The sequence below is a fragment of the Anabrus simplex genome, chromosome 1 (assembly GCF_040414725.1).
Source record: "Anabrus simplex isolate iqAnaSimp1 chromosome 1, ASM4041472v1, whole genome shotgun sequence".
In the NCBI taxonomy this organism is placed as follows: domain Eukaryota; kingdom Metazoa; phylum Arthropoda; class Insecta; order Orthoptera; family Tettigoniidae; genus Anabrus; species Anabrus simplex.
Genome location: NC_090265.1, coordinates 963,846,001 through 963,860,150, shown reverse-complemented (window position 1 = coordinate 963,860,150; position 14,150 = coordinate 963,846,001). Strand labels below are relative to the sequence as shown.

The window sequence follows — 14,150 nt, the reverse complement described above, 5'->3', positions numbered from 1 at the left end:
AACCTGGTGAAACAGCTGCTTTCCAGATTTGTTAAACAAAAGTGATCAAAAGTTCCCTTTTATTTAAATTCCATACCATTCTATTGAGAATCAGAGAGACAGTGATGGGCTAGTCATTGGTGTTACGACAATCAATTTGGTGAAGAAACAATGATAGAGATATATCAGCATTTTCATCTGCAGGGCTTACTTCTGCACAGCATGTGATTATATTATTAACAAGTTCCTTTTTTTGTCACACCGATACAGATAGGTCTTACAGTGACGATGGGATAGGAAAGGCCTAGGAGTTGGAAGGAAGCGGCCGTGGCCTTAATTAAGGTACAGCCCCAGCATTTGCCTGGTGTGAAAATGGGAAATCACGGAAAACCATCTTCAGGGCTGCCGACAGTGGGGTTTGAACCTACTATCTCCCGAATACGAGATACTGGCCTCACTTAAGCGACTGCAGCTATCGAGCTCGGTAAGTTCCCTTTCAGTGATGCAATAAATACATGCGAAAGTTGCAGATGTTTCAAAAATTGAATATGCCCAGTTTTCTTCTGTACAATTTTTTATAGAAAGATTTCATCATTGCTGCCAAGGAAGGACAGTTGAGGATGCAATGAATATGCTTCAGAACCAATTTGTAGCTTTTCAGATTTATTACTGCTACTGTTGAGAGTACGAATCTGACAGATGACACCAAATGAGCTTGCTTGATGGACATTCGTGGAGCTGATGGTGTTCCTAAGTATGATAGGATATCCAGGCTAATGCTTTCTGTTCTGACTCTACCCCATAGCAAAGCTGAGTGTGAACGTGTGTTCAGCTTGGTGAAAAAGAACCAAAATCAGTTCAGGTCCTCAATGTCAAATGAAATTCTGGATTCTATTTCTATGTCTTAAAACTTAGCGACTCATGCAGGTGTTTGATTGAAATAATAACATTAAATTATTTATTAGACCACCTAATCAATACAAAATCGTCTTGGATGATTTACATAAATTTGTTAGCTAACAGTGGTACATGTTTCGCCTTCCCTGAAGGCATCATCAGCCTTAAACTAAAAATAAGCGTCTAAATAACATGTAGTAATGAAATGAATTTTAAAATCTTGAAGAGATTTGAAGTGAAATAACATTAAAAATAACAATGATGGTTTGAAAAATACAATGTGATGAGAAACAATAGTGGAAGTATTAACAAAATTAACATTAGAAGGCTGCTAAAATAAGTACAATGGATAAAACAACAGATTGTTATACAACAAGTAGTAAGATTGCATAAAAGTAAAGTTGATAGTCTGGCGGTTATAATTAGACGATGACGAAAAATCTTATATAATCAAAGTAAAGAAGAGAGAATAAAAGTCAAAGTTAGTCGAGAGATCCGAAGTTAATCATGATCTTGAAGATAAAAGACGAAAGTCAGATGCATATGGTGAAGTTGTAGAACACTTTTTTGTTGAGGATATGAAGTTGGTGAATAGAAGTTGAAGAACAGTTTCAAATAGGATCACTATGGACCATCTCAAAATTTGAAGTGATGTTCAAATGTTGTAAATTGTGAGTTTGTAGATAGTCTAGTTGAAGGAGCATATAGAAGTGAAATCTGTAAATGGAAGCAAGAAAAGTAGGGTTAATTGTGTGAAAAGATATTTGAAAAATATTGAAGTAGAATCGTATGCACTTACCATTTGACGGTGACAAAGATAGCTTGTAATATTATGAGTTAGAGGTATTTGCAACAGTAGACTTCTTGCTACGTGTGTTATAACTGAAGTTTTGTGCTGGAGGGGGATCTGTTTGCGTTGACGTAACTATTGGAGGGGGGCTGCTATTGGTGGGGGGGAAGGAAGAGCACAGACAATAGTTACTCTGGATCAGGAATATACAGATTGAAATGCTCTACATGTAATTTTTCTTATGTTGGCCAAACTGGCCGCAGCTTCTCTACCAGATACGCCGAGCATTACAATGCCCAAAGACACAACAAATTCTCCGCAATGGCCAACCATATGAGGGACACCGGGCATAAATTCACCACAATAGAACAAGACCTCCATATCCTAAAAAGAGTCGATAAAAGCAAACTCATGACAGAATATGAAAACTTATTTATTTTCCTCGACCAACATTTTAATAAAGATAAAAATCTAAATGACACTATTGATAAAAAAAGCCCCTTGTATGAACAGATTCTTATTTTATTACGAGAATCAACTTCCCTCACCAAAAAATTCTTAAAAATCTTCAACCTCACATCAATTAGAGTTCCCACCTCCCCTACAGCTAATATACCCCCCTCCCTTCCCCCCGCAGCTAGTACCTCTAATTCAAATACAACCAATAAACCCATAGCCACACCCACCGTAACATCGCTCCCTCCAATAGCCTTACACCGTTACAACACGCGCAGTAATACACTCTCTTCCTTCCCCCCCACCAATAGCAGCCCCCCTCCAATAGTTACGTCAACGCAAACAGATCCCCCTCCAGCACAAAACTTCAGTTATAACACACGTAGCAAGAAGTCTACTGTTGCAAATACCTCTAACTCATAATATTACAAGCTATCTTTGTCACCGTCAAATGGTAAGTGCATACGATTCTACTTCAATATTTTTCAAATATCTTTTCACACAATTAACCCTACTTTTCTTGCTTCCATTTACAGATTTCACTTCTATATGCTCCTTCAACTAGACTATCTACAAACTCACAATTTACAACATTTGAACATCACTTCAAATTTTGAGATGGTCCATAGTGATCCTATTTGAAACTGTTCTTCAACTTCTATTCACCAACTTCATATCCTCAACAAAAAAGTGTTCTACAACTTCACCATATGCATCTGACTTTCGTCTTTTATCTTCAAGATCATGATTAACTTCGGATCTCTCGACTAACTTTGACTTTTATTCTCTCTTCTTTACTTTGATTATATAAGATTTTTCGTCATCGTCTAATTATAACCGCCAGACTATCAACTTTACTTTTATGCAATCTTACTACTTGTTGTATAACAATCTGTTGTTTTATCCATTGTACTTATTTTAGCAGCCTTCTAATGTTAATTTTGTTAATACTTCCACTATTGTTTCTCATCACATTGTATTTTCAAACCATCATTGTTATTTTTAATGTTATTTCACTTCAAATCTCTTCAAGATTTTAAAATTCATTTCATTACTACATGTTATTTAGACGCTTATTTTTAATTTAAGGTTAAGACTATGGCTGATGATGGCTTCAGGGAAGGCGAAACATGTACCACTATTAGCTAACAAATTTATGTAAATCATCCAAGACGATTTTGTATTGATTAGGTGGTCTAATAAATAACTTAATGTTATTATTTCAATCAAATATCATCAATACGGACCAAAAATGATATTTATTACATGTCATGCAGGTGTTGTTAAAATTTTTCCATTTTATGATCTTCTGGATTTCTCTTTTTGAAAGTTGGCAGGTATGATTTTACCCATAAATGCTTATTAACCTCCTTTTTTTTTCAAATAAAAATAATATTGCCATGTACTTTTTGAAATTATGCAACACTCCCTCATTGCAAAAATGAGACTGCTCTGTTCTTGAAGGTTGTTGCATCGTTGCCATTTAAAGGGATAGTCAGGTAATCCCTTTTATATTGAACATGCATGTGCATATTTTATTTTTCAATTATAATTATTAGGTATTTGTAATTTTTACATATATGAAACATGTATTAGTACAGTACTTATTTTTTAAGTCCATTTTACAAATTTTTATTGCCTATTTTTCAAGATATTTTAGTGCCCTTTTGCCTGCCTATTTTGCAATTTCTTTGTGCCTAATGTAGGTCTCTCGAATATCTGCCTCATGTTTTGAATTGACTCTCGTGTTCCTTTACCTGCGACAAAGCCTGCTTGTTCTGCAGACATCTGAGGTTGCAGGAATGTAGAGCAGGAGTTTACTTGCGTGAGATATTAACGCCATAGTACGATAATAGGAATAATCCCTTACGGACCCCTTTTTGTGAAGAGGGATAAGTACTGATGCAGTCCAGTCCTTGGGCCATTCACCAGTTTTCCACACTATATTACATACTGCCTGTTTTGCTTCCTTGACTACAAAAAGTCCTTTGATTGTGTTATGTGGGACAAATTGTGGCAGGTGCTAATGGAATTTGGGGTTCCACTGCATTTAATATCATTATTGAATGAAAACCATGTAGCAACCATAAAGGTCGGTGATGATCTCTCAGACATTTGATCTTTCAGACATTTTCAATGTGGGAAGTGGAGTAAGGCAAGGTTATAATTGTATTATCACCTCAACTCTACAGCATCTATGCATTGTGTGTCTTCAAGAGGAGAGCTCTCGATGGCTGGATTAGTGAAATCTCAATTGGTGGCAGAAATATTAGCAACCTGCGTTTTGCAGATGACACTTCCCTTATAGCTGGAAGTGAAGAGGAACTTACTGACCTGTTTACAAGAGTGAGGAAATTAGCCTTCACTGTGGTCTAGAGATAAACATGAAAAGGACCAAACTAATGGTAGTTGATCGGCAAGGTCAAATCTAACTTACAGGATGTCTAAAGGACCTGGAGATAGTAAAGGAATTTGTATACCTTGGGTCTGTCATCAATGACATGGGAAGCTGTGAAAAACAGATCAAAAGACATATGGTTCTAAGTCGTGCTGCAATGTTTAAACTCGCTATGATCTGGCAGAACCGGACAATATCAAAAGGTACGAAGATGCACTTGGTGGTATCACTAGTGTTCTCAGTCTTTTTGTACGGCTGTGAGATCTGGACTGTAAATGCTAGAGACAAAAATCAAATTGATGCCTTTGACATGGGTGTTCGCGGAGAATGCTGCATGTACCCTGAATGGAAACAACTAATGTTTCCATTCGGAACGAACCGAGCATCAAGAAACGTCTGTCTTCGAGTATGAGTGAGTGTTACCTCCAGTTCCTTGGCCACCTCTTCAGAAGAGAAGGAGAGAACTTGGAAAAGACCATTTTGCAAGGCAAGGTTGAAGGCAGTAGGAAAGTAGAACAGGAGGAAAAACAGCAAATTGATGGTTTGATCAGGCGATGAAGATCACTGGCCTACCTCTTCAGATCATGTTAAGGAAAGCTGAAGACCACTCTGGATGGAGGCATCTTGTCAAGGCTGCAATGCAGAAATAGAGTTATGAGGTCTCGGCGCTCAGTAATGAGCAAAACAACTAATGATGATGAATGTTGGTCTCTAGTTGTCAAAATCCGTCAACAGTTCAAGCAGACATAAGAGGTTAACTGTTTAGCGCAGTTGCTATTGTACTCGCCTTCTATGCTCAGGGTTCATCTTTACCACAAGTAGCCTCTTTGACTAAACTACAGCACTTCCTTGTCTCCTAACCAGTATTATTTGCGTTGGATCACAATGGCCCGAAGCATGTCTTCTTTCCTTAATTTTCTTTGACAATTGCTGGTGATAAATAATTTCATCTGTTGTTGAGCACTGAGCAGCAGTGTGGTATGGGCCATTGTTGACTTCTTCGTTTGCGCATATCTGCTATTGTACGAGATTTGACCTGACCGAGGTGTATGTGTTGTGAAAAATGATGCACAACAGAGAACAAGATTTGTGAGCGGCAAAGAGATTTCATAGTGTATGCGATGAGCAGGCCTACTAGCTGTTGAAAATTGTTCTTCTTCCTTCACATTTTTCTCACACTTTTCATACATAAGAATGATTAATCATATTTCTTCTCCTTTCAGATTGTTGAAGTGTTTAATAAATGATGACAAAATTTCAGTGGAATTGAGGTTTCTTGACAATGATGGTGACGAATCAGCATGAGTATGAGCATGTTTCGAATTCCAAACTAGTAGCTTCTTGTGAATATGAAATAGTTCCTAACAAGGATGACTGCTGCTATCTGGGTAAAGATGGGAAAATAGAATGGTATAGCAGCTTTTCTCCAGGAGGGTATACGATGATGATGGTTATTATTGTTGTTGTTATTGTTATTATCATTATTATTATTATAAAATACCCTTCTTCTTGGACGTATTACAATATATTTAATCAGTAAATAAAACTGGAGATGTAGCTGCCCTCCCTGTAAAAATTTGTTTACTTCATTTGAATGAAAGAAGTTTTCACACCTCTGAATTCAGTCATTGTAAGTTCAACCATGAGATTAATGGAAGCTTGAAATGCCCATACAATTGTAGTGGCTTATGATCACATTTAATTTCTGGCACAATTCCACCAAATAAATTTTTACTGTATGTATGTATATATGTATGTATGTATGTATGTATGTATGTCTTATTCAAATAAACCCGATCTGCTTCCTCGTGTCTGAAGTGCCTATCTGAGAATGTTCAGAAGTTCTGTTCTTCCGAGACAGCTGAATTGGTTTTCACTCTACTGCCTAAACTGACATATGATAAAGAGAACATTATGATTCAAGACACTCTTCATGATCCACTGTCAGGACACCCTATATTCACCACCCTCAAATAACTGAAGTAGTGAATCTTGTAGTGCTTTTCCACAAACAGTAAAAGAACGTTAAATATTTTGTACAATGATCTATGAAATATTATCATCCCATTTTTTATTAGATTGCAATCAATGGTATTCTGTAAAAAAGAAGTATGCTCCCAGATAAAATTGTGCTTACCGCTCTTTGTTTTAAGGCCGACTTTGCTCTATAGGAGTGACTGGTACAAACAGGTGGGAACAGTTTCTTTTCAATTTGCTTTACGTCACACTAACACAAATAGGTCTTATGGCGACAATGGGGTAGGAAAGTGCTAATGGCAACAATGGGGTAGGAAAATGTTAGGAGTTGGAAAGAAGCAGCTGTGACTTTATTAAGATACAGCCCCTGCATTTGCCTCGTTGAAAATGGGAAACCACTGAAAACCATCTCCAAGGCTGCTGGCAGTGGGGTTCAAGCCCTCTTATATCCCAAATCCAAGCTCACAACTGTGTGCCCCAACTGCACGGCCAACTCGTTTGGTAGGTGGGAACAGTAAGAAAAAATTGATGCCTGCTTGGCCATCAGATGATATAGATGTTGATTCCCATAGGGACAAAGTCTCTTAGTGCATTGGCACTGCCGGTGGCTCCAGTTAGCCTACGTAGTGGCCTCCACGGTATGCACTAGCCAACGTAGGGCGAAACGCTGGCAACCAAGAATGAGTTAGCTGGAAAATTTATAATGTCCAATAACGGACCATTTATATTGGTATTATTTAGCCACTTTCAACCCAAATAGCAGTACAGTGCAGGAAACTACATGCAGAACAGAAAATGGCCAAATATTAAGCCATTGAACGTCTGTAGACACCTCCAAATTCAATAAGGCTCAATATCAATGACTTCTGTCAGGCATACTCAACTTTATGGAAGTGTCCACATATTTATCCACTGTTCATGTACGTGTACTAAACATGAATTAATGTGAGCATTAAAAAGGGTTAAGAAGATCCATAGGTAGCGCAAGAAGTCAGAATGTAGAAATGCAATTTTTTTAATTTTTAATGTTTGGCTTCAAAAGCAAATTATTATAAATGTTTCTGTTTTTTGAAAATAGTTATTCAAGGTATCTTTGTATGTCCCAGAAATATTAAGGTTTCTAAAATTGTCAGCATTTTCAGCTAGTTCCAATGTGGTTACCAAAATTGTGAAATTTGAATTCATTTCTTAACACGAATATTTGGTTTATATACATCTTCATGTGAATAATGCTTTCATAATTTTAAAGGGTAAGAACTCCTGATACCATAAGATTGAAATTATGTTTGACTTAAACACAGGTTGCTTTTCAGGCCATTTAATAACTACTTCACTTACTGATATTTTAAGCATATGCCAGTAATAAAAGTATATTAATTATTTGATACTTACCCAAAACAGGAAATTAAACTATGATGATGGCAATCCATGTATATACTTTTAAACTTGTTTAGCTCAAAAAGATTGTTTTGAATTTTTTAACCATTTGTTGTGACTCCATTGATAAGTGTTTCTTTTCTTTCCTCTTTACACTCTTTTTCCATATAAATCTGATGAATATCTTCCTACATTTCTGTTGTAGGTTATCCATGACCATGTTGAGGAGGTGGAACTTCCATTTGGTGAAAAAGTAGATGTTCTTGTATCAGAATGGATGGGCTTCTATCTTCTGCATGAAGGCATGCTGAACTCGGTCATTGCAGCTCGTAACAAGCATCTTAAACCAAATGGAAAGATGCTTCCTGAGATTGCTAGACTTTATTCTTGTCCATGTAGCTTACCATCAGAGTTTGACTTCTGGACTGATGTGTATGGTGTTAATATGAGTTCTGTAGGCGAAGAGACAAGAAAAACTAAAAGACAGCATCCAGAAATAATGGAAGTAAGGAAAGAGGATCTCCTTTCAAAACCAACCTGTGTGCTTGAGCTTGACTTAAAAACTGTTACTGTTGAGGATGTGGATGCTTTCTCCACCAAGTGTGTAGCAACTGCTGTACGTGATGGGAGATATCAAGGACTCGTTTTGTGGTTTTCGTGTTTGTTCCCTGTGCCAAATCTTGAGACTCAACCAGTTGTTCTGTCCACATCACCTGAAGATCAGTGTACTCACTGGAAACAGACTGTCCTTGTTTTACCTCAGGAAATAAATGTAACTGAAGATGAACCAATAGCTTGGGAATTAAAATTGAAGCGAAGTGTTGATAATCCTCGTCAGTACAGTATAGAGTTCATAATGTTAGACCCAGAGAAAGAGCAGCATCCAATACCCTGCTATTGTCACTTGACAAAATGCATTGTAACTCGAACTTTTCTGGAGTGTGAAAAAGAACCCCAGGTTGAGGATTCTGAGTCTCAAATAATAGATTTTTGCTAGACCTGCAAGTGGTCTTCACTTATTTTTTTTATTGGTTTTATCTGAATCATTTATAAATTTTGCATTAAAATAAAATTTGTTCATGGAGATCATTCAGGATATACAGGGAGTGCTTGTAATATAAGTATAGGACAGTGCATGAAAATGTGGAGATTGTCCTTGTTTTGTTTTTGTTTTGTCTTCTATTTCTGTTGCTCCCTCTTCCCACACTGACCTGCCATTGTGTTTGTCCTATTATATGTTCTTATTCCCCCTTTCTCTCTCTCTCTCTGACTTGAGAGAATACTTATAAGATTCTCATGAACAGAAATCTAATTGCAATAGTCTTATGGCATTATTCCATAAATATCTTTTAAGTCATATATAGAAATACCGTGAAACCTCTCACTTCAGACACCCTATAGCCTGGATACCCCTTTTGATTGAACACATATTGAATGCCCCCCTTTAGTTTTATATATTTACATGTCAAAAATCCTCTGTACATTGGACACCCCACAACTTTGGACAGTGGACAGCCATTAACTGACAGTTTGGGCAGATTCACAGCTATTTTGTTTTGCTGTTTTGTAATGGTTCAGTGCAAAAAATGTTAACATTGTCATTGGAAATGCTTCCTGTCCAAGAGCATTTAAAAACAATATTGTTAAGACAGAGTTTTCCTGTGATTTGGCTGATGAGTGTAACATTGCAATCGAATTTACGCGGAGTGTGACAGTCCTCGACACAGTTTGCTGGATTTATGGTGCTTGGAAGGATGCGCCTAAAGAAACAGTTGCGAAATGTGTTAACTGAGGAATTGAGACCTCACGCTAAGTCCTTGACAGTGAATTGTGAGACGACTATGTTTTTAGTGATTTAGATGATGTGTTGTAAGTCCATGATGATATTCCTGAAACAATTGCTGGATTGTTTCTTCAGAAGAAAGATTGTCTTCAGAAGAAGAAGGAGAAGAAACAGTTTCTGCTACCAAGGAGCCACCTTCTCATCAAAAATCAGGGCAGTGTATTAATGAATTGGAGTGTAATGCATTTGTGTATAACCGACTAGAAATGATTGAAACTGTATTCGGATTATGTAGGAAAATTAAATCAGAATGAGCCTGTACGAAAGTCAAGAAGAAAACCCAGTCTTGCGACTGATTGTTTCGCCAAACAGTAAAGGGTGTACTGTACAGTACAACATGCAAAATAAAACATAAGACAATACTTTAATGCTTTTTAAAAAAAAAATTTAAATTTTAGTAGGCACGAAAACCGTGTACTGTGTATAAATTCAAAGAGCCACTGTTTTTATTATATGTATACAGTACACACTACCTCAGAGTTACTTTTTTCCTTTCCTGCACTGTCAGAGTATTTTGAAATACTGGACACCCATCCTGTAGACTGGGCACCCCACTACATTGGACACATTTTTAACGAACTGTAGGTGTCCAACATACAGGGATTTCACTGTATAGGAACTCAAAACAGGATAAACATACAGATAGATCAATGTGGGAAGAGAGAGCAATAGAGAGAAGAAACAAGGTCAAATATGAAAACACGGACAATCTCTAAATTGTCATACACTGCTATCTTCAGGTAAGTGGGCTTTCTCATCATCATTCCCATCGTATACATTTTTTCTCAATCTCTGCCAAACTAATTTCCGCTTTAAACTTTATTAGGAGGGCAGGCATAATCGCTCATTTAGAGACCATATTGACTGTTGACTTATCTACGGTCTTGTTATTAAAAGTATAGGATAAAAGGAAAGCTAGATGAACACAGGAAAAATGGAGAAAGGGAAGCTAAAAGAGAATACATGGAATAAAATGTAATATCCTAAGACTTTATTCATCACTTGTTTGCTCCTTTTCATTTATCATACGGTGTACCTCTGATCTCATTGGGAGAAGTGCATGTAAGATCAGCGACCTCTAATAAACATAAGATCAAATAAAACTTTCCTTTAATGTACAGTTGAATAATCAAAAATTTACTCATGAAAAATTTTGAAGTCTTGTATTGGGTATCATCGCCCTCGTGTGATTTGGCATGAGTACAACAAAAGTGATGCAACTTGTTTATTGTTGAACGACATGTTCCTGACTAAATGGGACTGTCAGTACACAGTGCAACTGTCCACATATCAGAATAACATAAAAGGATACAATGAAATGGGCAGTAAACTCTCATAATAGTTAAATAATTAGGTGAAGTGAAGAACTACGAAGGCGGATCAAATACAAACAGCAATTTGGATGTACCGCTGCTGCGGGGCTTTGCCAGGATATGGGTGGGGGTGTCTGGAGAAGGGGTTTGCACACGTGAATGACGGTGGAGAGCTGAGCTGCTTCAGTGCGCCATGAGTGAGCAAGAGGTGCACACGTGTGTTGCGCAACGTATATTTATCAAATTTCTTGCAAAAGAGGGCACCGAAGCGTCCAAAATTTTAAGACGGCTCCGCCCACAGTTTGGGAAAGAAACACTTTTGCAGGCTCGAGTGTATGAGTGGGCTAAAAAATTTGTGGCAGGAAAAGAAGCTGTGGAAGATGAACCTTATGAAAGGAGACTGTGGACAAGCATCACTGCAGACAACGTTGTTGCCATTCGTGACATTCTTGATGAAGATCGGCGAATAAAAATTTCGCAAAATGTTTTAGCCGTAGGAATAAGTTACAGAAGTGTTGTTCAAACCATCATCGGAGATGAACTCCATTTTAGAAAATTGTCTGCCAGGTGAGTTCCTCGTCTTCTCAACCAGGAACACAAAACTTTACGCCAGGAAGTTTGTCAGAGACACCTGCGTCGCTACAGGGAGGAAGGAGAGGATTTCTTGTGTCTTATTATGACTTGTGATGAAACTTTGGTGCTTCATTACACCCCAGAGTCAAAGAAGCAAGCCTGGAGTGGCAGCAAAGAGACGAAGTAGGTCCGGTCAAGGCCATAACATGCCCATCCTCTGGAAAGGTACTTGCGATCATTTTCTAAGACTCCGTAGGCATTTTCAGGGTGGCCGCCCGTAACGGGGAAACCGGGAAATGTCAGGGAATTCGAAAAATGACTGGAAAACCGGGAAATGTCAGGGAATTCCGAAAAAAATCTGGAAATTCGTTCTTCCATATAAAATTGACATACCGTATTTATCCTTTAATAGAAGCACATTTTTCAGTTTTTATAACATTAATCTAGGGCATGTCTTTTATGCCAGGAATAAATTGTAAAGGAAACTGAACAAACATTTAAAACATCAAGTGTGATCTCGAACGTGAAGTAACCAATAGCATCAGTAGCTATATGGATAGGCTATAGCAAGGAGTAGCGACTATGATAGATCGATTGATCGATCGAATTTTCAATGTTATGATCTGCTTACTATTGAATATGCTGTGTTGTTGGGGAATGGCGAGCATGTTGAATTAGGCCTATATTGCGTTCTCAGTTTTTCTAATCGCTTAAATACATGGCTTCCACAACAAAATATGCATATAGACAAAATTACACAACCCAACGGATGACTGTTTGTTTAGTGTGTAATGACGTGTGCCATAGTCACTACCTCGTAAAGTATAAAAACAAGACAACAAACACTGACTGAATGCAGGAAAGTGCGAAATTCACTTAAACTTAATACTCATTGAGTGTTCATGATTATTATTATTATGATGAAATGCGCTGATGTAGGTAACACCGTGGGCCGCGCCATGTTGAGTTTCTAACCTAACTTTCGTGAGAGGGGTTCGGTAGTTTTCAGACACGACTAGTAGCTTGTAATATCACGTGTAATTTTGTGAATAGAGAACAAGATTTAAAATAAAGTGACATCACACTGTAAGATGGTTGTTTGTTGGTTAGGAGATTTTGAGTTTGTGAAGTATATTTGTATGTATTCGTTCTTGATCCAGTCAATCCCAAACCACCATTCATATCGATTTATATCGGTTGAGCGCAATCTTGAAACCTGTCTGCCAACTGTATTGCCTACATCACCACGTGGTTAAGTTACCTAACTCGGCGTGTGTGGTATATAGGTTTAATAGTGTTCAGTGTAGTTGTAATTTTATTTACATCCGTGTGTTGGTTACCATATAGTTCATCTGTGTACCATACCCCTGGATAGTTCGTGCAAGACAAGCGGCAAGAATGTGACTCGGCAAAAATTGACACCGTGGTATCGATCAGCCATAACCTCCTCCTTATGCCGGTCATTAGCCGCGAATAATTTATTTTTACACTTTATAATAATGCACCTATTCTTGTTTTAGTGTATGATATTGTTAGGAAGTTTTGTGAATTTGTTTTCACTTGTGTTTTTGTGTGATTTTCATAGTAGGGTATTACATTTTACGAGTGCATCAACTGCTATCGAAGCAATAGAGTGCTGGCAGCATAGGTAAGGCAGTGCTCACTTGTTTTGCGAACTGTCAGTTTACAAGAAAGTCGTGCGGAGTATAGGACTATTTAATTTTTTTTCTTTTTACAATATACTTACTTTTCTCAGCTAACAATGTCTTCATCAAAGCCAAGGAAAACTTCGTTTAATGAAAGGTGGCTGCTTGATGATACTTTCAGAACGTGGTTGAAACCCATGCCTCAGGACAAATTTTCAGCATATTGCATAATATGTAAAACATTTTCTCTTAGCAACATGGGGAGGCAGGCATTAAAAAGTCACATGATAGGAAAGAAGCATGCCAGTAGTGTCAACTTCAGCCAGTTCTCATCATCTCTTGCAAGTTATTTTAAAAAAGAACATTCGAATAGTGAAGTAAAAAATGACTTAAACTCAGTAGATAATACCCTGGCCGCAAACACAAATTGTCCTCTGCCTGCCACAGCTACCACAACGGACTCTATCACATATGACTCCACTGCTGCTGTTTCTTCTTCTTCTTCTTCTTCCATTAAAGAAGGTTCACCAGAGACGAGATGTCTACAGAATTATCTTTCAAGAGAGCAAGTAACCAAAGCTGAGATTATATGGTGCATGCATACGGTCATGCAACACCATTCTTTACGTTCTAGTGAAGCTAGTGTACGTTTGTTCACAGTAATGTTTCCAGACTCTGAAATAGCTTCGAAAGTTCAACTGCACAGAACAAAAATTGCATATACAATCACTCATGGTTTGGCCCCCTATTTTCATAAGCAAGTTCTTGAGATGTGTCATAAGTGCACACATTTTACCGTTGGTTTTGACGAGTCACTGAATAAAGTTTCTCAGATGGGCCAAATGGATCTTGTAGTTCGTAGTTTCAATCCTGAAAGTAATGAAGTCTTTGTCTTCTAAAA

The 14,150-nt window shown here is 37.6% G+C and overlaps 1 protein-coding gene across 3 annotated transcripts in view; it reads left to right on the top strand.

The window, feature by feature from the left end:
* The window catches only part of Art8 (Arginine methyltransferase 8), a 142,783-nt gene extending 133,763 nt beyond the window's left edge, over positions 1-9,020 (top strand). For all 3 annotated transcript variants that reach the window (XM_067136776.2, XM_067136775.2, XM_067136777.2), the window contains one exon: positions 8,080-9,020. In XM_067136776.2, coding sequence (XP_066992877.1) covers positions 8,080-8,871 — 792 coding nt within the window. In that variant the 3' untranslated portion in view covers positions 8,872-9,020. The remainder of the gene's footprint in view (positions 1-8,079) is intronic.
* Positions 9,021-14,150: the final 5,130 nt, after the last annotated feature.